This window comes from Apis laboriosa, unplaced genomic scaffold (assembly GCF_014066325.1).
Source record: "Apis laboriosa isolate Shangri-la unplaced genomic scaffold, ASM1406632v1 scaffold14686_cov152, whole genome shotgun sequence".
Taxonomy (NCBI): domain Eukaryota; kingdom Metazoa; phylum Arthropoda; class Insecta; order Hymenoptera; family Apidae; genus Apis; species Apis laboriosa.
Window position 1 is genome coordinate 312,843 of NW_025221692.1, and position 24,340 is coordinate 337,182.

The 24,340-nt window shown below is 46.5% G+C and overlaps 2 protein-coding genes across 4 annotated transcripts in view; one reads left to right on the top strand and one right to left on the bottom strand.

The window, feature by feature from the left end:
• LOC122710415 (toll-like receptor 6) overlaps positions 1-5,368 on the bottom strand; it is a 45,537-nt gene extending 40,169 nt beyond the window's left edge. Inside the window, exon 1 of the mRNA XM_043928256.1 lies at positions 791-5,368. Within this exon, the coding sequence (XP_043784191.1) occupies positions 808-4,461 (3,654 nt within the window). The 5' untranslated portion in view covers positions 4,462-5,368 and the 3' untranslated portion in view covers positions 791-807. The remainder of the gene's footprint in view (positions 1-790) is intronic.
• Positions 5,369-5,540: 172 nt separating this feature from the next.
• LOC122710409 overlaps positions 5,541-24,340 on the top strand; it is a 209,238-nt gene continuing 190,438 nt past the window's right edge. For all 3 annotated transcript variants that reach the window (XR_006345925.1, XM_043928249.1, XM_043928252.1), the window contains exons 1-2: positions 5,541-5,885; positions 11,777-11,970. Coding sequence is in view for 2 of the 3 variants with exons in the window: in XM_043928249.1 (XP_043784184.1) it covers positions 5,814-5,885; positions 11,777-11,970 (266 nt within the window). In the remaining variant the exon portion in view is untranslated. The remainder of the gene's footprint in view (positions 5,886-11,776; positions 11,971-24,340) is intronic.

Below are 24,340 nucleotides of genomic sequence, written 5' to 3' on the forward strand. Positions count from 1 at the left end.
ATTCAACAATGGGCACGCGAAATGTGTCCACGTTAAATTGAACCGAGGTAGGTGGAGAGAGAACTTCAATGACACGGTTGTAGTCTCGTTAGTTTGTCACTCACGGATGATATGCGAATTGTAAAGCGTTGGTCATTAGGGAGGGGCACGTATGCACGTGTTCGTTTCGATATTTTACGAACGAATTCGTTGGTTCGAGCGTAAGATTAAAATAAATCCGAATCGACGAGAGGGATTGGAGGAGGAAGCTCGAAGGATCGGACTGTTTCGGTATATATAATAAAAATCTGTCGAGCGACTAAGCCGGCGAGCCTTTCTTCCGAGACGATGGTAGAAGAAGAAGAAGAAGAAGAAGAAGAAGAAGAAGAAGAAGAGGAAGAAGAAGAAGAGGAGGAAGAAGAAGAGGAGGAGGAAGAAGAGGAAGAAGAGAGTGGCATAGATTTGAAGCGAACTGGAAACGGAATCGGCATACTTTGCTCGATAGGTATGTAGCCGTATAAACGATCGATGCGGAGAGTAAACGCTGTTCTTTTGTGAAACAGCGAAGGAAAGAAAGGAAGGAAGGAAGGAAGAAAAAAAAAAGGTTTATCTTTAAAGCGAAGAGAAATCATTGATCTCGATTTTAAGCCCAGTTCACGTCGATTCCATTCCACGCTGGAGGTTTCGAGCATTGTTATCGGTCTCGACTCGAACGTCCATCGTACTCTTTCGAGGGAAAAGAAAAAAAGGATCCAAGGCAGCTCCCTTTGAGAGTAAAAAGCGCGTAAGAGGATTAAATAATGGGTCTTACCTAAATAAATGGCTGTTCTACGTCCATTGATGCTGCGCCGGGGGCGGAGGCGGCGGCGGCAATGGCAGAGGTCTCTCCAAAACAGGAACAGGGGACACGTCTGGCATGGCGAACCTTAGCTTCTGCCAAAACAACTTGTCCCCCCACACCAGCACGGTGTGCGACGAGATCCTCTTTTTGAGATCGGCGTCGAGATCTCGTGGACACACACCGCCCACCAGGAGCAGGATCACCGAGCGGCCCTTCCCTTTCAGAGCGTCCCTGAGAGCCGCTTTAAACTCGAACCTGGCCCACTCTCCGTGCAGAAAGTTCTTGGACAACACGAGGATGGTGCGCCTCGAGGAATCTGCCGCCTCCGCAACTGCATCCGCCACGTTGCTACCGGCGCCCAAATCCCGGTAATGCAAGCACAGCCTGTAAGACGTCTCGAGGCCAGGCACCAGGATCGTGGAGACGAACGACTCGTCCACGGCCGAGTAAGAGATATAGGCGTCGAACGGTTTCTCTTGATCCTCGAACGCCGCCGTCTTGTAACACGCCCTTAGCCCGCATCTGCTCGCCGCCCATGTCCTCAGGGTCCGACGATGCCTGAACGCGCCGCACACGAGCGCAACCATGGCAAAAATGAGGACAGCTGTGGCGAGCAGTAGCGGGAGATAGGCCTCGAGCGGCCGGGTCTCGATCACCGAGGTCGCGCCCGTTAACGCCGCGCAATTTATGACCGATCCGTTCGCCGGAAGAGTAATGGGCATGCCGAGGGAACAGGTGACGCTCCTCCAGTCGCTTATCTTCGCCCTGTTACGGGACATCCACTCCCGAACCCGATCCAAGAACGAGCACTCGCAGTTCCACGGATTGCTCGACAACCCGATGTCGACGAGATACGGATTCTGGCCGAGTTGCCAAACGGCGAAAGTGCGGAGTCGATTGTTTTCCAATCGTAACACTTCCAGCTGACGTAGCGGAAGGAACGTGCCGTTATCTATGTACGTCAGTAGATTGTTCTGTAGGTAGAGTTCCTTCAGGTTCTCCAGAGGCATCAATTCCACACCGTTGAGCACGCTTATCTTGTTGTTCTCCAGATGGAGGACCAGCAACCGTTTCAAACCGCTGAAAGTGTGATTGCGTATAGCGATGATGTTGCTATCGTTCGCGTACAGGATCTGCAAGTTCTTCCGCCCGATGAACGAATGGGAATTCAATTCGCCGAAATTGTTTCCATCCAGGTAAACCTCGGTGGCGTCCATCGGTAATCGGCCGGGAAGGGTTTTGTATCCGGAATTGGAGCAATCCACCACGTTCGCCGCCCAGGATTGATCGTGATAGCAGGTACAGTTGGTCGGGCAGGTCATCTCGCAGTCGCAGGCGTCGAAGTCGCAGCAATGGCACAGCGCGAAACAGTGGGCCTTGTACGTGCACAGAAATTGAGACGGTTTCGCCTCGAGCAACGGTATGAACGATTTGTGACGATCGTACGGCAGCCTGCAATACACCGATTCCAAATCCATCACCCTAGGGTGTTGTCTCAACGACAACGAATTGATTCTTTGCAACCATTCCGTGGTACAGTCGCATATGAACGGGTTCCCACCGATGTAGAATTCCGGCAATTGTCGATAGTTGGGGACAGGGGTCAATTGGAACGCGGACAGATTCATCTTGACGATCTGATTCGCGTAAAGATCCACCCTGGTCAGATTCTTCTTGTCGGCGAACGTTTGCGGCTCCACCGTCTGTATCATGTTGTCGTTGACGAACAGAAGCTCGATGGAATCCGGTATCGACCTCGAGTGTATCCTCGTTAACCGGTTGAACGACACGTCGAGCGTCTGTAATCTCATTGCCTGTGGCGCGATCCCGAGATCCATAATAAGATTTTTATGCAGATCCATCCACTGTAATTTCTCCGGCAGGTAACCGTAATCGAACTGTACGATCATGTTGTCGGACATGTTCAGCCAAAGGAGACCCGGCGCGCTAGCGAACATGCCGGACATATCCTGTAACAAATTCGAATCCAAACGGATCGCCTGTAACGCGGGATTCGCGGTGAACACGCCGTCCTCGACCGTTTCGATTTTGTTCCGAGCCAGGTTCAATATCTGGAGCGCTGGCAACTCGGCGAAATCCTCGACTGTCACGTTGGTGATCTCGTTCCCGATCATTCGCAACCCGTAGAGGCTGGACATACCGCGGAACCCGGGCCTGTTCAAGCTTCTGATTTGATTTTCACCGAGATCAAGCGTGCGCAGCATCCTCATGTCCTTGAGCGCGACAGGTATACCGTCCAAACTGTTTCCGGAGAGATTCAGATCTTGCATACTGGAACAATTGCGAAAGGCATCCGGATGGATACCTTCGAGCTGATTAGAATCGAGCGACAGAAGAGAAAGTGCGAACAGCCCGTTCAAGGAATAGGCGTCCAGATAGGTTAATCGATTATACGCTAAATCTAGCGTGTGCAAATTACTCATAGGGGCGAAAGTATCGGCCGGTATCGTTTCGATCTCGTTGTACTGTAAATTCAATATTTGAAGGGTGTAAAGGTCTTTGAATAAGGCCGGGTCCAGTCGAGTGATGCGATTATGGGATAGATTCAATAGGACGAGTCGAATCAGACCGGAGAACGTGGCCGAGTTCAGCCAGGAGCTGGTCAACGCGTTTCTCGACAAGTCCAAGGCGACCAGCTGATTCATGTCCGCGACCAGACCGGGGGACAACACGCTGATGGAATTGTTCTGGAGACGCAATTCTTTCAACGACTTGGCCGCGTCCCGAAACATTTCCGTCGGCAACGCGACAATTCTGTTCCCAGACAGGTCGAACGTCTCCAGAGATCTGAGCCCGTGAAGCGCCTCGTCTGCTACCATGGAGACCGCGTTGCTCGACAAGTTCAACACGCGAAGTCTCTTCAGGGAAGAAAATCCGTAGGCGGGCAACACTAAAATTTGATTACTCGACACGTCCAACGATTGCACGTCGAGGGAGCAAGGGAAAGGAGACGTGGTCGATTCCTGTTGACGTCTCGGATGTTTCTCCGCGATATCCCTGAATCCGAGCTCGGTGATGTCCTTCAACATGTTCCACGAGATGTTCAACGTAAGAAGATTCGACAAAGGGCAAAACAAGTGTTCCGGTATCTGCCAGATGTTGTTCCACGATAAATCGATCTTCTCGATCTGTGGCACGGAGTCGAACGCCCCGCTCTCCAATTCCAAGCTGTATTTGCTTTTCCGCCCGTTCAAACTTCTGATCGTTAGATTACGAAGATCCCGCAAACCGCTCAAAACTTTCGCCGGCCAATGGACCAGCTTGCATCCGGTCAACCTTAACGATCGCAATCTCCATAACTGTACGAACCCGTCCACGTTCAGGATTCCGTTTTCCAACGATTCCGAATCCTCGCATACAACGTTGATCGAGGTCACGTATTCGCTGGTCGCCTGTGAAAAATTCGTCCTGAGGGAATCGTTCCCGGTGTAACGGTGGATGCAAGTGAGAGCGCCATCCTGCCGCGAATCCCACGAACAATGATCCGGTAAATCGAGTCTCGGCGGTAGTTCGCTGGTCACGGCGAGCACGTGGTATACCGGGATCAGAAGATAGTAGTAGAAGGCCAATGACAGCAACACCGATCTTCCGAGCCCTTCCGGATCGGCGAGCCCACGCATCTTTAGCGAACTCGTTGCCTTCCCTTGTTTCCGCTCCTCTGTCTACTTCCGGTCATTACACGCCGCTCCACGACTCGCAGACGTTTCGTTATTAACGCACGTTGTCGTCACTTGCGTACGCCCTCCAATATTTACTCCGAGTGACTGGCATGTGTGTGCCCCCTCTTTCGACAATCGATACTCGACTCACTTCAGCTCGAACACGTCCGATCGTTTTCAACAATTCGTGAATTTCGTTAATGGGAATTGAAGGGAACGAAGTTCACTGCCAGTCGACCTGTCATGTGAATAGCTCGTTTATGAACGATTCGAGGGAGCACGAGAGCGTTATCGCATTTCACTGAGTGCTTATACAAGTAGTTTACACTTTAAAGAATCACACTTCACTCGGTCGGCGAATCGTTCAATCCAGCGCGCGCGCGAGTACCCTTCATAACCTGCTGCAAACGCTACTACGCATTTCGACTCGCGAGACACTCGACTGGCTTGACTGGGAAAGTCCTTGACGATGTAACAGCGACAGAGTAAATCTCCGGATAATTACGTCGAAATGCTCGGTAATTTCAGTTCCCGTATCCCGTAAACTTCGTTTTCCATCCCTTTTAACAAAATTTAATTGTCCACAGTGCTGACTCACCGGCGAATCAACGTCATTTCCTGCAACTATGTTCATGCCTTTGCTCGACGACACTATGCTCGCATTCCGCCAAAATGCCGGAAGCTTCGTAACTTTTCCACCAAATGTCCCATGTCTCCGAGCCAAGGATAATCGACACTCTTCGAGATTACGATCTCTTCTCACTGAAATCCCGATATATTGCCCGACAAGCTAATCTTACGCGGGTTTTGTAAATGAAAAGAGCAAGAGAACAGACCACCGGAAATATAGAACACTTTAAACCGTAACATTCGGTACGGCGACCACCGCGCAACTGACGGTTGAGATCTCCACAGCATCTAACGCGACGCAGCGTCCACCAATCGTTCCTTCCCCCACCACTGGCGGCAGCACTAACACATCGAGGGCCGGCATTCAACGAGCACGCGCCTCTCGCCGGCCGACCGTGGAGGAAGAAGGACGGGATACGACCCCTCGTACTGTTCTTGTGTGTCTTTCTCTAACTTGAGTGAAAATCGCGTGTGTTTCTGTTCAACAAACGTCGGAAAGGTTCGTAGCTATACACGCAATACGTACGCAATAGTATAACGCGTAAAAAAAGATGGATCGTGCACGCAACCTGTTTCTATCTTCGCGTCGTTTAGTTCGTTCGTGCGGTTTAAAGTATTTTGCGTTCGAATTTGCATGTGCGTATGATTTTCTCTGAAACGGGACACTTTACACCACAATATCTATGCCTATCCTCATCCTACAAGATGAAATCTTATTCCTAAATGGACAACCATCCCGGATTACGAACAGAAAGGTAAGAATATATTATTATAAAATGGCGTCATTTTCGACTCGTTAGCATGGTACTGCGAAGTTCCAAACGTGACTCATCCGAGATAAACTATTACTATTATTCTACGTATTTTGATCGTTCCAAATAGTTTGTTTTGTTTATATTTCTTCGCAGTCCTTGCTTCTCCGAATCGATAAGTTTTTGTTTGGCCTTGTAAGAATTTTCGTTCGTTTCGTCAACGAATATTTCTAAAAGCAATATGGTGTTGTGTAATTGCGCATTCTTTTGCGCAGGTTTTCATAAGATCGCGTCACGCATCTAGAACTGAATCGTAATTTATTTCTTACCGATGATTTTTTGATTAATTCAACTATTTCCTTGTTATTATTTTTATTACTGATATTATTTTTATTGTTATTTTCTTTTCGTATTAGTTTCTGCTTAGTTAAATGATGCTTATTGCTGATTCATTATACCAATTAGACAAGGGGGGGGGGGGTGAAGAGAAAGGATAGGAAAATGACGAGCATAATCGTCGTCCATATTGAATTGTGTTGTAGATGGCGTAACTTTTCAAATAATAGTCTATGAATATTTATTTTTAGTTACATAAAATTAATTTTCTCATATAAAATTCTCAAGTGATATTAATATTGCAACAGCACATGTTCGTAATAATTTTGATATATCGTTAGAAAAAGAGAAGATACTTCGTGGTTTGTACGGCAAACATACACGAAGAATCACGAACCGGTCTCTCGTCTCCCCTTGTCGTTCTCATTTTTCTATCGCGATTCACGTGATATTCAGAGCACCATCCAATCCCCTTGTCCAAGGACTGCTCATAAAAACGTTTCGATCAATTTTTAAACGATCGGTCGTTCGTCGTGCTTTTCTGTTTCTCTTTCTACGCGGTTAGGGGGCTGGAAAGGGAAAGGGGAGAGGGTCTAGTCTCCTGTCGATACGAGCGTGGGTACGTATTTATATGTGCACCTCAGCGATCTTCGTGGACTATATCGAGATGTTCGATTTGTGTGTAACACGACGAATCGACTCCGCAGGATCGAGTTCTCGATACGCTTTGAATAAGCCTCGCTGATTCATTCTTGTCCACCCGTCGAGAGACTTTCGACTTGATCGATGGTGATCCCGGATGATTTGTATTATGTTTCCTGTCGCGATGAATTGAATTTCGGGGAATCTACGTGCGCACATCCAATTCGTTTCTCGTGCACGAGATAAGCGGCCTCGAAAGGAACTAAGATTAGACCGCGTTAAGAGTCACGCGCGATTCGATTAGAAATCTCGAGCGGCGAGTCATTGATACTCCCACACGGTTCGTTTCACCGGTGTATTCGATGGGAGAGTTTCTTACGGGAATGATTGATCACCGACTTAATTGACGCATACCAAGACGAAAGAGATCTTGGAGGGTATCACCTGTTACAAGGAATTATCGGTCATAAATAAGCATCTGCTCGTTCCTTCTCTTCGTTCGTTCAGGACTATATTATTTAATCCTGACAGAGACACTTTATTATAAGACGATAATTAACGAAGATTCTCAGACGGATGATTTCTTCAGCTGTATTACGCAACTCGACTGATAAAAATCAGCGAAAACTGGACTGGATATCGACAATCTCTTGAAACATAATTAATATTACTTCTTCTTAGCCTGGAAGAACGGAATCACGCTCCACGAGGGCGATCGTAATTAAAACTGTTAGGAATCGTGGAATCGTTATAATTCCGACGAAAGGCTCGCAGTAGATTTAAGGAAATTTCCTTTCGAGCGAAAAACAGCCGGGACAAAGTCAACCGTTGTTGTCCTAAACTCCAACGGTTTACCAAAAATAGATCTTTGTTGGTGAGAGAAAGAGAGAGAGAGAGAAAGAGTGAGCAACTCGCACGTATCATGTTTCTCTTCGGGGCAGGTGCTCTCTTTGGTGTAAGAAAGAATCAGAAACACTTGTTCGCGTTAGATAACTTGCTCTCTCTTCCTTCCTTTGCCTTTTGTTTATCTTATTTACACTCTGTTTTGCCATTTACTTTTTTCGAACTTGTTCAAACATATCGCTCTCTCTCTCTTTCTCTCTCTCTTTTGTCTACTAGTGGAAGAGCCGATAAATCGAGACTGCCTTCGTTCTCCTATTTCCAACCAGACCTCTCGCGAAACTTTCCTCCTTCTTCCGATTCGAAAATCAATTAGCGGCAGATTCAGTTTCCATGTAAAGAGGGATGGAATCGCGGTGGTGACGCGCGATCTTCTGGACGAAGTAACCCGCTCAGGCCAAGAACGATGGCGAAAAAGAAGTTTTAATTAAAGCTAGAATAAGAGTTTAATCGAGCAAAAGGGATTAATTGCCCAGGGGTTAAAACGAGAAAAGGGTCAAAGAGAGAGCTTTGCTGCCTCTCTTCTCGATGATTCCTAGCGACTTTCTCGAGTGGCGTGGACAAGAGAGGAGACAGCCCCATAAATACTCGCATCGAATTCTTCTATTCTAAAAGCTTTTTTCGTTCGCAAACAAAACCGACCGATACTCGTGTTACCGATGTTATTAAAAGCTACGAGCTTTTCGTTACAGTTAGCGTCCTTCGAGCACTTTTCGCCAACAAGATTTTTCGTTCGTCGCGTACGGGATAGTACGATTAAAAATCTTGTTTTATAATCAGAATAGTCGAAGGTAAATTATGCGTGTAATAGAATGCGACATGGAAAAATATTATCAAAACTAGGGAAGTATCGAGAAAATTTTCGTAGCTCGTCTTTAAGTTTAGAGATTGATGGTAATGATAGTTGAAATTATGAGATCACTCGATGTATTTAGAGTGAAAGTTTTCAGTTTTCGGGAGCCTGAAATCTTTGGTGATTTCGTAGAATCATTAGCGATCGTAAAGAAAGTTCGAATAACCGTTTCTTGTTCAATCGCTCGCAAACTTAGATCGTAATTTATGAGATTTTAAACGAGATATTAGATCGCACGATTGCCATAATTTTTAGAATCGCGACAAATTTCAAAGACGCATAAATTCTATCCTTTAGCTTTATTAATATGCGCATCTAACTGTTCGCTAATTACGCCACTGAAATCCCCTCTAAATTATTACGATATTACGTATAATACGACCAAAATTAGACACCTAGATATCATTCGAAACACGAAGTTCCGTTTCGATCTGTACACCGAACTTTCACGATTCCGCAGTACCATCAGATTCGAGACGAGGACACGGATCGATTGTGCAATGGCACAATTGTTGGCCGTAAAAAAAAAAAAAAAAAAAACCATATATCCCTTTCCCGATGTCGTTGATTTGACGATCCTTAAAGCGTATAAAAACTTGCTCGTGTTTCTCGCGTTCGTTAAAATAACGAATGTACAGTTAAAAGTACAGGGAACATCGATTTGGTCGCATAGTTTTTACGAAATACGAGCGGAGAAGTCCGAAAAACATTTGCCGTTTCGTATCGAGAGGCATCGGGGCCTTTCGATTCTCGCTTTTAACAGACCATATAGCGGCGTCGATCTATGACGTTCAAAAATATCCTACACGAGGAACGTTGTCGAGCCGTCTCTCTCTATAATGTGTCGGAGAACACGGCGTGCTTTACGACGATTTGATTTACATTGGATTTTTCCCGGCTGCCAGCTGTATTTCAACCCTATGCCCCGTCGAAAAATCTACGGCCAACGCGAAACGCCCACACCTTCGTTCATTGCTCTTTGTCAAACAAGTTTGTTGTCGGGGTGGTCGCGATACGAAGGAAAAAGCGAATATAAAACGAATATCGTGTAGGTATCGCGAACACCTGGCCGTGCTACCTTCCATTTCACCCAGTCTGGGAAAACATTCTAATTTTCGAATCTCGATACGAGAACAAGATGGCCGATAGCGTGTATCGAGACCTTGTTTTCGTGAATTTCGCGTTCGTAAAAGCTCTTATACTCGAAATTCGATCCCTTCGTCCCTCATATCAAAAATATTTTTAATATTATTACAAAATTATTATTACTATTTATATACAGAAAATCGAGATATATTTAAGTAATTATTCTTACTCTCTTGCTCTCTTGTTCCCTTCCAAATACAAGCGAACGGACAATGAGAAATAAGAGCGAAAATAAGAGAGAGAGAGAGAGACACAAATTGGAAGGGAAAAAGAAAGTAATTGGCAATCAGTCCGCGGCTGTGTTTCAATATTGAAACGCTCGGTGGTATTTACAATTTATTGAAAGATCGTAGACGTCGAGTTAAGTAAAGGGTTGAGGGGCGGAAAAGAAGATTGAAAACTCCGCGAGACGTTGAGAAAGTATCGGTATTTTCGAGGTATATGATCTTTACGACGATCTGGCTTTTCTCGATCTCCCGTCAACCCAAAGTCTTCTAAAAAAAATTTTCCCCAAAACGCAATTTCGTCGACTCTTCGTTGAAAATGTACGCGCGTCTGTGTTTCTTTCGAGTTTACACAGGGGAGTAGCGGGGTGCGGGAGAATTAATGGTTATCATACCGTGGCTACATCCAACCGCAATTGTTTTTACGTCCGTGCGAGAAGAGTGAGAGAGGGAGGGGAAAAACAGGAAGGGAGACGTGGTAAAATTTTACTGTGCATCGCGACGTGTTACGTATACGGTATGCGCGCGAGCGAGAGATATACACGGGCGAAAAGTTTTCGCGAATAAAAGAAGGTTTTCGCGCTGCAGAAGGCGCAACACTTTCAAACAACCGCATTTCGACGCGGAATTTTCCACGGTACACGGGCGGAACGAACTATCCGGATGCGGCAAATGAGACAACCGCTTCCCGCAGTAGTTGTCCTGTTTAAGAAGATTGACCATCGGCATCGCGTGAACTCTCGGCTTTCTTCGCAGAAACAACTTTAACCTTTCTCCCGGTTAATTTAACTTTTAAATTTCGCCCACGTCGCAATGCACGGGAAAATTTTGGAATAATATTTTTACCAAGTGTACTGGAAATTAATCGGTGTATATATATCTTGGATCGATTTTCTTTCGTACGACATTCGCTTTCGTTTTTTCAAATCAAAGATTTTGATTTGATTTTCAAATCAAAGATAATTAGATAAGAAATTTAGGTTAATTTCGAATTTTCTTTTTTTCCTCTTTCTCCACATTCGTGAGGATTTCCATGAATCGAAAATATTCGATCTTTCTGCATAGTTATGATTTTTGAAAAAAGAAAAAGAGCGTGGCCGCTCGATATTAAATTTATCGTGCTATTTCGTGAAACATCGTCGTTCGTCCGTGGCCGCACCGGCTCGTTAAATCGTCCACCTGCGACGAAGAACAAAACCTCGAGGGGAAAGATCGATTCGCGTGCGTGCAATTTTTTACTCGTGCACCCGATCCGATTGATGCAAGTCGGATCGATTCAAGGGGAATGGATCCCCTTTTTGTTAGAACCGCGTGTCTCTACTTCGAATTCCAAACGTCTGCCCCCGGCTCCACCGCCATTCGTTCGATTCAAACCGATTTCTCGCCGGGAACGGACTTTCGTTTCGAATTTCATCTTTCTCCTCTCCTTTCACGATAAATTGCCGGCGTGACGGCATTAATCGAAAGATTGGCAAACGAGCTGTTATAAACGCTGATTCGAAAGACAACACGAAAATTTATCTCCATTTCGAGGAAACGGGGGGGACGAGAGACTCGTCGAATATCAAATGTATTTCGATCCTCTGTGTGTAGAATCGAACAAAGTGTGGTAAAAAAAAAAAAAAAAACCTGTGAATCGGATCCGTGATAAAATTCTTTTCGATTGTAAACCGCGCGGTTTCGTACAACCTTTTTTTTCCTTTTTTTTTTTCGTCAGCAATACTAGATTGTTAATTTGTCGCGTAGAACGCGCGTCGAATGCAACTATACGAGCGTGCATGATCTGGTTTCAGCGCGACGAATCCCTCTTTCAAGCTGCACCGGTACAACCTGAGCGACATTTAACCGGAAACTTGATATCGGTGGACATTCACCGCTGTGAGCTCTTTCAATTGATCGTGGCCTACACGACAATGAGGATCAACTACGTCGAACAGCATGGAGCGGGGACGGGTGGTGAGACGGCGCTGCTGCTTCGAACGAACAGGTAAGAATTCGCCAAAGATCTTTTGTGCGTTATTGGGTTTGAAGATTCCGGTAAATGGAAACGTTTCTGGGGGAATTCTTCAAGCTCTGATAACGATTATCGATACGCGATAGACCGATCCTCGACCATATTGTTCAGAAATCGTCGATAGAATTCTTTAGTATCCTTTATGACGAAATGGCCGGTTACTTTGCTTTATGGATTTCTATGGACATTATTATATAGATAAGCACGATTTAGAAATTTTGTGTCGAGAATTGGTAACGTATATGCGAAGCGAGATGAAGAGCTTACACGTTCGAAACTACTTCGAACTACCACGCGTTGAAACCACTTAAGGAGGTTCTTGTGTACGTTACCCTCTGCCTCTTTAAACAATCTCGCGCTCTTATGCGTTTATCTTTCGCATCGCACGACACGTAGTAGTAGATAGATAGTTTGTCTTTTCCTACGTCTTAAACAAATTTTTACGTTTGGGGATATTCACACGTGCATATATATATATATCGAAGGTCGCCGATTTTTTTTTGATTCGATTCTTACTTGCAACCCTTATTTCGATCTCGCAATTTTAATAATCAAACGATTAACTTATCGACATTGCTGTATCATCATAGATCATAGATAGATAATAGATTTAATTTTCGTACAAAATTTTCTTCTCTCTCCACCAATCGACGAGAATCGAAACTTATGCACGCGTATCATTCAAAAAACGTTAAATTCAGAACTCTCCTCGATCCGTAATTCTATGTATCCACAGGCTCGCTGACCGTCCAATCGATAGCCTTTCATTATTATTTACCTGGAGCGGATTGCGCGCCAGGATTTTTTATCCGCTATCCGGATAACCGGTAAATATCGAAACGAATTTCCCTTCAATTTTTCCCTTCCTTCATCCCCTTTCATCCAACCTTCACCGCCAGTTTCGCGATACCTACCTCCCCCTTCTCTCCTTTCTCTCTCTCTTTCTCTCGTATTTGCTTATTGCAACTCGACGGATCGCGTGAGCAAACATTTAAACGGATCGAAACAAGGGGAGGCGCGCGATGAAAGATTGTTTACGATCCCGGAGCACGTACGCCGTAGATACATCTCGAAATACGGCGTCGGTGAACGAGACGGTGGCGCGTGTAGCTTTATTGGAAGGAATCGGTCGGCGGAAACGTGCAACAATTTCGGTCTCGAGACCGATACCGAAGCGTATCGTAACGCCTTCTTCGCGAAGAGAACCGCGTTTGATGGAATTCTTTCGGTGTCTGGCTCGTCGATGGCAGGGCGTGTCCGCGCCCATTATACGAAAATCGAACGTCGTCGCGGCAATCATAACGGTTTCCAAAAACCTTTCTCGACGACGATGACGATCGTCGTGGATCGTTTATACGGCTCGCTAGAATGGGATGGAAATGCACGCGTCCACGTATAAACGGCGCTATAAACGCTGGATCGATGGGAACACTTTGGCCGAGGAAGCGATTCTAAAAATATCTCGTCTCGTTTTAAATCCAAACGGCGCTGTCCTTCCCCTCTCCCCCGCGAACGGGGCTGATAAAGTTCAACGGAATCCGAGGAGGCCACTCCTCCCTTCGTCTTCCTCCGCTTCTTCCTCTCTCGTCGCGAGGTCACGGTTTCACCAACAGAGATCTAATGGAATACAGAACGAACGAGTTTCAAAGAGGCGCGCGCGATACTCGAGGGGAGGGGAGGGAAGAAGCGTCGAATTACCCGCGCCGTGGAAATTCCTCCGCTTTCATTCGGGGAGGAACGAGTCGTTGGAGGAAGCCTACGGTCTATACTCGGATAAACGTGGCTCCTCTCGACCTGTTTCACCGATTCCACCGATTCTGATGGAGGGGGCAAGTCCCGACAAAAGCGCGCGACGACAACAGGAAACAACGGCGATCGATTTTTCTCGGTGGAGCGCCGGGTCCTCCTCGCTTCGCGCGGCTAATTTCAGAGACAATGGGCCATCGCCAGCTTTTATTCCGTCCGTGAGGTGAAAAAGACGGCGAGACGGGGGGCGACGACGGTTGCGAACTGGAGGGAGAAAGAGGATTCGGCCTAATCAGAGGAGAGGTACGTCGTAATTCGGAGGCGCGGATAACGCGGGGCCGACTAATCTAATATCGAAGCGAAATTACGCATAAGGGATGCAAATCCACCCTTGCACCCTTCCTCGTCCTCCGGCGCGCGCGCGCCCTAATAAACTCCTTTCATTAGAGCCACCCTCCTCACCCCTTGCGCGCGATAGTGGCAGCGATGGCGATGGCGGCGGCGGCGAGCGAACAAACTGTGCAGTCGTAACGCACAAGGCCTCCGGCAACAGCTGCGGAACGAAACGGGCTCGCGTACTCGCGGTTTCCCTTCCCAATGAACCGCTGCGCTGTCTCGTTTTTCCCCCGTCTCGCCTTCGATCCGATTCCTTTCTTCCTCTTTTTTCCCCTTTCGTCGTTCCATCCTTCCAATCTGGAGCGTACGAACACGAGGGGAAATATATTCGAACACGTTGTTAGAAATTAGCCTTAGTTACGGGACATTTCGTTTTAATTAAGGGTTAAGGATTTTCAATTTTCTATTTTCTACGCGGTGAGAAACGTAACGAATTACCGTACAATTCTTATTCAATGCGGAATAACAATTTGGATGTAAATTCGCAAATAGATTCGCGATACAAAATTCATCACTGTTTTTAAGCATTGCATTCAATCCCTGAAACGAATACCGCGGATGTGAATGTATGGGGAAACTTGGATCGCTTCTGTTCTCGAGGAAGCGTTACGTTAGGTTACATACGAGAGCAGAATTTGACCCGCTATAGCAACCGTTATATCCATACAATACGAGGGTGCAACGACGAATGCAGGCTCGCTTCGAGCGAATATGAAATAAACGGTGAGAAGAGAAACCTCGACGTTTTAATTACTGGTATTTAGTCGGAAAGGGGGCCTCCTCTCCTATTTTCCTTTTTCTCCCGAGATTTTCCTCCGGTAATAAAGCGTTCGACTAGCCAGAGAGTCGCAATTTGCTCGAATTTTCCTAAACGGACAGTCTCATTTCGACCGCGTGAATCGCGTTAATAGCAACGTTGGATGGAAATCGCGCGCATTCAAGTTTCACCCCCTGTTTCCCGCGGATTTACCAATGTGAAAAACCGGGATTAAAAACGGGTAAGGCGTGAAAAGAATTCCATTAACCCTCGACAAGTCTTCACCCTCCCCCTCTCTTCACCGCTCGAGGGGGATTACTTATTACCCTGGATGGAATCGGGTCAGGAGAATGGAATTTGCCAGCGCGTCCTGATAGATGCTTAGATATCGGTGCTGTATTAACTTGTTGCCGCGAACATTGTCGAGATCGCGATTAAACTTCTCTTAGTTTAATCGTAAATTCCTAGATTTCGGGTGAACGGAACTTCGTTCCGATAACCAGGCGAAAGAGGAGGCCGATATCGAGAAAACCTGTAGCTGACACCGTGGAAAAAGTCATGCATAAATTAACAGTTCGCCGAGATTACCTCGGCGAAACGATCCAGAAACGAGAATTCGATAAACGAGCGAGATATAGATCTCGAGAAAGCTCGACAGCTCGAACGTCAGCGTAGTTTTGCGAATTTATCGGGAGGAAAAGGAGGAGGGGGGAAAAAAAAAGAAGAAGAAGAGAAAGAGAGGAAAGAGGAACGAAACGATGGGAGTGGAATTTTTTTTAACAGAAAAACTCGCCCGGTTTGTGTTTCGGTCGATGGTACACGGAGAGAGTTCGGCGGAGTGAAATATTTAAAGCTGTACGTCTCACGTCAGCTTATGATACGTGCACACGAGCTACCCGGCCGCGATATGGATATCATTAACCGGGCGTATTACGAGTGTCACGGACTTTAACGACACCGGTACCTCGTTACCGGATAGGAATTAATTATTTCAAGGTAATGAAGTGTCAACGAAGGGGACACGTTGTTCGAAGTTATTCGACGGAAGATATTCCCTCCTTGGCGGGAGAGGGGGTGGGTAGGGGATGCAGAGATCGGTGCACGTCGAGAGTTATTTCTAGTTATGGGGGTGATCCGCGGTGCCAGATTACTCGGATCGTGTAATATCCGAAGATTGAGGGTAAATTACGGGGCATGGGCGGCCGTGTCACGCGTGGCATCGGTCACTTTAATTATACGCACGAGTCGCCGTTCTCTAATATCGCTTATATCGCTTAGCGATGAGATATCCAAGTAGTGGAAGATTAGTATACACGTAGCTCGATTTTCAGATTTTCACGGATTTTCGAATTTGTTTTATTTTGGGGGAAAGGAAAAGGTAAGCCTTTGTTCGGTTACATCGATTCGCGAGCTCTCTTTAAGCAACGCGATCGAATGCGTATTAATAAATTGAATACGTCGTTGCGGATTGGATACAGGGTTTCGCGGAATTAAAAAATTGGAATAAGAAACGTTGAATCACCGAGCGTGGGGCGAGGAAAGTCTCGTGAGATTCCTCAGCTGCCGGTTAAATCGTTTTCTGGTACAACACCGCTGGTCGTTTCCGTATTTCTTTCTCAAAAAGGAACCCCGCCGGTTCCTGCTTCGAGGCCGAACCGAAAAAGCGGTAGGTCCGTTCCGTGAAACGTAGGAAGCTACTTATCCCACCGACACTTCGCGAGGGTTTCATTATCCGGCGGCATAATGATATGGCACTTAGGAGCGCGTACGAGCGGCAGCTTGTGCGTTCCATGGCGTTTTCAATGGCCGCGAGAAACCGTTCCGTCCGAGATGGAGGCCGTAGTTCCTTAGCTACTAGCACGCGGGAGACGAGGGGTGGACGGCCTAAGGTTTTACCCCTTTTGTCCCTTAACATCTTTGCAAGCGGCGACATGTCAAACGGCCCGTCCCCGTTCCCTGTCCTGGGAATATAAACAAAGAGCCGACGACAGAGCAAGTATAATATCCCTTCGCCCTGACCCCCTCGTTCCTGCTCCACTCCCCTCCGGCACTTTCGCTCCACCTCGTCCCTCCGCGTCTCTTCCTCCTTCTCTCCTTCTCTCGCCCCTATTTCCCCCTTCATTTCCGTTTCACTCCACCCCCCACGTTTCGTCCTCTCGCCATCTTTCTCGCCACGTTCGGCCACGATCCCTCGTATTCGAATCCGCTCTCTCTTTCTCTCTCTCTCTCTCTCTCTCTCTCTCTCTCTCTCTCTCTCTCTGTGTCTCTTTTTCTGTCTCGCACCGGCGGCTCTTTCTGCGCCGTGGAAACGTGGCAGAGGAGACCTCCGCGAGGTCTTAATTCCTCTTTGCCAGCTCCATTCCCGGAGTTCTCGAGCGTGAAATCGGCGCCGCTGCTACACCCCTCGCCCCCTCATCGGCCATCCCGCGACGATTCGTAAAGAATAAGACCGTGTCCCATTATCGGATCAAGATATTATCATAATTGCCACGGTGCCCTCCGTTGGCTAGCTCGCTCTTCTTTCTCTCCAACCTTATAGCTACCTCTCGGTTGGAGTGGGCTGTCTGGCTGAAATTAAAATTAAAGCAAATACGGTATTAAGACGATCGTAGAGACTCGTACAAGCTTAATATTATCTTTCCCTGTGATACGGCCGTCGCGAGGATTCGAGAGGAGAACGCGATTCTCTTTCTCTTTCTCTCCGGAGTTGGGCCATTTTTATGCAAGGTGATACCCGCTAGTCACCGGAAATTACGCGGTCGCGAAATTTATGCGAGAATTCGGGTTACGCTGGCGCGGCTTCCCGAACCATTAAATTATTTAACGATAATGGCTTCGTTTTAACGTTTCACCCTGTTAACCGTTTCGCCGAATGCTCGCGAATATATTCCATAGAAATTTATATGGTCGCCGGGTTTACGGTTTTGGATATTGAAATTTTCGCTCTCGATACTCTCGATCCATCCAACCACGCATTGCTCTGTCGAATTTAAGAGATTTTCGTGACGAAATAACGGGTTACTGTTATATTTATAGATACGTTGACGAAAATTATTCGATCGTCCTTTAATATTGGATCAAATAATTTACTCGACGAGTTAGAGGTTTTTTTTTAAATGAGGCGTAAAAAGAATTTTGGAATTTTGTAAAGCTAAACAATACAATTTTATTCTTCTTCCCTTTCTTCTCTCGCGGATAATCTCGTACTCGTACTGAAACGGAGGGAATTGCAGGAAGTTTATCGTGATCTATTGGACAAGTTTTTCGTAGAGAAACAGAGTGGAGAAATTTAACGAGCCGTTCAAAAGGAATATTTTGTTCCCGCAGGGAATATATTTTGATTCATCATAGCAGATTATGGATCGACCAGAAACGTGGCTAATTAAAGTTTTCTAATTTCAACCGATTCGAGTTGGTGATTCACGATTTAAGATTGCTCCTCTTTCTAGAGCTCTTCCATCTCACGTACGCGTTTCCAATTTTCGAAAAGCCTTTTTCATCGAACTTGGCCCGCTCTCATCTTCCGGCCAAACTCTCTCGTATCTTCCGTTTTTTCCTCCCTCCCTGCTTTCCTCGATCGTGACCGAAAAGCTTTGAAAGAAATTCAACGATGGAAAAATATCTTCTTTCTGCCTATCCAGGTAGGGATGTATCGAAACCCTTTTTTCTTTCTTTTTTTTTTTTTTTCATCGCTACCACTCGTCCGTCCCGCACCATTCGATATACAGCAATGTGTCTGAAAAAATAGAGAAAAAGCGAATCGGACGGAAACCGCCGGATAATACCCGGAAACCTATACGGGATAATCCTCGAAGCATCGATATTATCAGTATCTATCAGTATCGTACTATACGCAATAAAAACCATCGTGGATGTTATAAATATCAGGGATTGCTCATAATATCGTTTTCCTCGAATTAATCAAGCCGATATTCGTTCTGCAGAATCGATCCGATTTAAAAAAAAAAGAAAAAAGAGATAAATTTGCGAAAATTACGTAAAAATTATAACAATTCTATCGAGACGGGCAAAATGTTTTTTCAGCGTCGACCCAGTTTAAAAATATCTCTCGAAGACGGAGCGTGGAAAAGTTACATATAATTCGATTAAAATAGAAACGTAGCTTACAAAGGGATTACTTAACAAAGAAAGCAGGCATCGTTGTTGAAATCGTTCCTCCGTTACAAGAATGGAATAATTTCTTTTGAAGTATCTTAATCCTAAGTAAACAACTCGATTCCTTGCAACAAGTTTTAATTGAAGAGAGACCTGAAGCATACCATCCACACAGAGAGAGAAAGAGAGAGAGAAACATGAGATATCGCGAGGCAGGGATTACTCAAAATTAAGGATCCGCTTTTGTTGGAACCCGGCGCAGCTTCTTTATTTATTTAGATTCCCCATTCATCCCTCTCTCGAAGATTACAAATTTTTTTTAAAACAATCATATTAGCAACCATTGAAACGAGGAGTCCGTCGAGACTCGACTCGTAGAAGACGTTGAAATTAAATTTATCCAACGCGAATCGGTTTTTTCGTTTCCACGGGAACGCGTGATTTCGGGCGGAATTCGGTGAATTTAATTATTTATTTTTCGTGGAATCGCGCGAATCTCGGCGGCTATTCCCCGGAGGCGAGCCTCTGGTAGGTTGGGATCTTTGTTTAATGAATTACCCTTCTCGACGTGGCATTAGATTAAATCTGAAGCGAGTCGGTGGGCGTGAGGGTAGCTCGGGTAAATTGATACAAACGACACACTGCCCACCCTCCCTCTTTTTCTCCTTCCTCCTCCACCCTCCACTCGTGGCCTCTTCCTCCTTTTTTCCTCCCCCTCCCTCTCTCAACCACCCTCAGACTTCTTCTCGTTCCTCCTCGAAAGGCCAAGACTCGTTCGCTCGCCACGGATGCAACGAGGGGAGGAAGAGGAAGAGGCGTTCCAAGTTATTTTGCACCCCTCCCCCTCCGTATACCGCCGATCAAAATGCCGAGAGGCGCGAGAATTAATCTCGAATGTACTTCTATTCCGTCAAACGTCAAACCCGACACGCCCTGATAAGTGTACGTTCCTGCAAATTGAAATTGAAGATCGTGTTATATATATATATATCGACTTGCCTTTCTTCCCCTCTTAGCGCGGTTTCGTCGAAATAATGTCTTTGAAGGCGTGGCGCGTGTATCACCTGGCTTTAAGGTTTACCCCGAAAATATACACCCTCGTGATACGATATCGTTCTCGAGGAGAAGAGGGGTAGGAGGAGGAGGAAGAAGAAAAAAAAGGAAAGAAAGAAAAACAAGCAAGACGTACACACGTATCCACCACGGTTGAAAAAGTTTTTCGATTAAGAAGTAGAGATAGGATATTTCATCGCGAGGATCGTGGGTGTAACGAGCGAATATTCAACGAGAGTTCTACGAGAGAGCTTCGTCCTTACTTTTATTGCCCTGTAAGACCGCTCGACGCGTATAATATATTTCCGGGAGGACGCGCAAATCGTCCAATTTTTTTTTCTTTTCTTTTCTTTTTTTTTTTTTTCTCTCCCTCCACGACCGATCCGATGCAAACTCGTTCGATGATTTACGCCCGGGTTCGATTTGTTTTTCGACCGCGGCTGTTTATTGGTCGTCGCAGAAGAGGTTCGCGGAAAACTGCAAACATTTTTCTCGCGCAGTTTTTCGCGTGCAGCGTTTCGTAACAGCGCCGCATCGATACGGCCCGTCGACCGCCACTTATTTATTCGCTTCGCGGCTCGTTGAGCTCCTCTCTTCTGTATTTTTCTCTCTCCCCCTCTCTCCACCGACGATGGCAGCCACTAAATTAATTTTAGACAGAGGAGACGAAGGGTGGGCCACGGAGGTCGGGTCCAACAAATTCCTTCCGCAGTCAATGAGATGCGGCAAGTTGGCGGTGGAAGAAGGGGAGACGAGGGATGGTGCTCTGCGCCACGCTCCCCGCGCCCTCACCTTAGCAGGAGATTATCCTAAGAAAACTTTGCCTCGAGTTCCGCACTCGTATCCGGGGCGTTACTGCAGTTAAACAATCTACAAAATTGAAATAATATGCAGATGTAATTTCGAGTAACTTTATATCGCGTCGATCCGCCGCTGTCGTCGCGCGGGGACCTCTTTCGAGCGTCCCAACGGCGGCTCGCCAACTTCGCCACGAGCTTCGATACTCTCGAACGTTAGCCCAGCATCTCTCTAAACTAGCCCCTATTTTTCTCCAACTCTCGTTCTGCATGCAATCTACGTTCCTCTGGTTTCTTTACTCCTCTTCCTCCTCGCCTACGAGGTTTCGCGTCTCTTCGAGAATTACCTTTCTTCACCGCGCGATATCCACCTTTGTTCTCTGTTCATTTCTTTTTTTCGAACGCGACTCGTCCAAAATTTTATCCTACGAATATCAACGCGGATTAGAATATTCCAAGAACTGTGGAATATCGTTGCTACTTATTTCCACGGAGAATGACGTAGAAAAAAGAAGGAATTTCTTTGCTGCGTGCCGCAATATCGTCGGGTTTGATACATCGTGGCTCGGCACGAAATTGTATAACTCATTACCCGGGATTTCTTGCGCGAAGGAATTCCATCCCCGCGACAATTATCGTTGGCCAGGAAAATGGCGCTTATCCGAGCCCCCCTCTTATCCCCCAAACGGACACGAACGAGACGCCGGTATTACGAATTCTTGGCCGACGTCTACCGTCCATAAGACTTGCCGTAATAACGGAGCCGCGGCCAACCCTCCTCCTCAGCGCGCACGTGTACGCGTCCAGCGTGGAAAATGTCCGGCATGCGGCCCCCTCCCTCCCCTCACGTTTCGCCGCAACTTGCCAAATGTCGGCGAGATATTCGCGTATAGATATATACAGGAAAGGAAAGGAAGAAGTAATATCGATCAGGCGTCATCCATCATGGCTCACTCTATTAAACCCAACGTAGCCCATTTTCCCCGTGACCCCCTTTTCGCAATCACTTTAACCTCCTCCTTCTCCCCGTCTCCTCTATCCTTTCCAAACCTCGGTCTCCTTTCCAACCGCGTCTCCCCCGTACTTTCTTTCTCTTTCCCTCCTTTTGGTGGTCGCGGTTTTTCCAACCACGAAGCATCGTCTCTCCCCCTCCCCTTTCTCTCCAATCCCTTAAAATCTCGGCCCTCGTTCGGGGCCGAAAACTCGATTTGAGGAGAGGAGATTTCGTAGGCCTTGGTGCGCCAGTTCACGATAAGGACACAAGCTCTGAGGAACGCCTTGAGGGCGGGTTTCACACCGGGGCTAATTACCCTCGTCCGAGGAGAAAAGGGTGGCGTCGAGGTGGTGATGTTGAGGGTTAAGCAGCCCGGGGTAGTTTGCTAAGATTTTTTTGCCAGATCGGTGCACTGGGTCATTAGGTCATGGTGCGTGTTCAACCCAGTTTCCTTCGAGTTTTCGACATTTCGTTAATGGGTAATTAAATTTTAATCCATCTATTATCGGACTCCATCGAAATTTCGAGGAGTGTTTCGCCTCTTATGTACAAGTATGTCCCTCAAGTATTAATCTCTACTCGAATTCTAATCCGGGAACAACGGTCGTAGCGCTCCTATTGAATGTGATTAAATTATTGTTAGCTTAGCTAGGTAACTCGGAGGCTTGCGCGCTCCCGGACGCGCCGGACTTTATCCAACTTCTGCCACGTGCTAAATTGACTGCTAAAGATTAATCCCTTAAGCCCGTTTAACCGTATAACCACTCTCCGGCTTGGTTACATCGTTGTTTTCGGAAAACGCAGAAAGCTAGGAAGCTAGCTTCACAGACAGAATTTTTCTTGAATCTCGATCTCGTAATATCTTCTATGAAAAACGACATTATTCCTTTATCACTGAGTTTCCTTAAAAATGCCTCTGTATTTTTAACGAGATTGTAAACCAAAAAAAAAAAAATCTTGTGCATCTTCTTCGAACTCGATTTGAATTTACGTAATCGCGCATCAAACTTGGTCCCATCTCCGTTATCTAATCGTTTGAAAATGTTCGACCCGTAAAATTTCCTTCCCGTTAAACGGTTCGAGCTTGAGAACGAAGTGGCTCGAAGCACGTTAACCGGTATTGCAGTATCTCGTTGGTGGATCGTCAACGCGTGACACGGCACATTTTCGCCTGCTAACCCTGTTCCACGCGATAAAGGAAGGGGCGGGTTTCTAAATGAAGAGCGCACCCTAAGAAATTAATTGACTTCGATATCGCGCGGAGAGGGTGTGCGCCGCCTTTGTCCACGATCCAGCTTGGTCATTACGGATGATGCGGATGGATATATGGCGGTATTAATGACGTTGATGAACGAACACGCGGGTTGTTCGTTCCTGAGGAAATTGCAACGGGATACGCACGTGGAGGGATAGGATAATCGGCTTTCAGGATTCAGCATTTTATCTTCTAGCTCCTCTTTGATTGCAGAAGCGGACGCGGCTCGTCGTCGACTGAGATAAATCCGCGCGATATGAATCCCCCCCCCCCTTCCTCTTTCTCGCTTCGAATTTACGACACTTGGGACGGTTTATGAAAGGAACCAGGCCGTCACCTATCCGACGTAATTTTTTCCCATCGACTTATCCGTCCTCTTCTTCCACGTCGAACCTTCCCCCTCTCTTCGTAGTTCGGGAAAATGCAAAGCGAAGAGAAAATTGATAAGGATACGCGCGGAATTGGAAACCAGTTTTTATCAATTGGAATCACAATTAATTCGAAGCGATCGACGAGTTTATTCAATCGACGAGCACAGAATCTACGCTAGGAATTATTTTATTTTTCCACGAAATCGAAAATTGATGGTATTTTTATTACTCGACTGGCATACGTACTTGTTCCGAATTCCTCCTCCCCATAAACCGCACGAGTCGAGGACGGCGTCCTATTGTCGCCGTTATTATCCTAAAAATTATCGGTCCGTCCAATCCGATTATTTATCGGGTATCGAATCGGTGGCGAGTGCGATGCGCGCATGGAACATAACCAGGATGCTGTTGGACACGCGTGGAAAAATAAGAACCGATCGCCCGACCTTTGGGGTGACTTGGCGTAAAATATTATTCTCCGTGGAAATAGCTGGCCCGCCATTGTCCGCATACAGAAACGAGGAGAGGAAAAACCAGTTGGGTTGCCACCCAACTCCAGTCGTTTGTAATATTCGGGTTTGAACGCGGAGATACGAGGAAGATGGAACGAATCGAGGGGTGGCCCCGAGGTTCCTTCTGTAACGCGGTAAATCGATTTCCTATTATCAACCCATTCTTCCCTGTAAAAGAGCCGAGTAGATAGATTATCCGTTGCATTATCAAACCGTTCTTTTTTTTATGGGGGGGCGTAATGGGTCGCCGGAACCAATGACACGCGATCCTCCATTCTTGGCCTCGAGACGATCCGGGTTATCTTCGCGGCTTGGAACACGCATAGGCGTGAACACACGTAGCTGG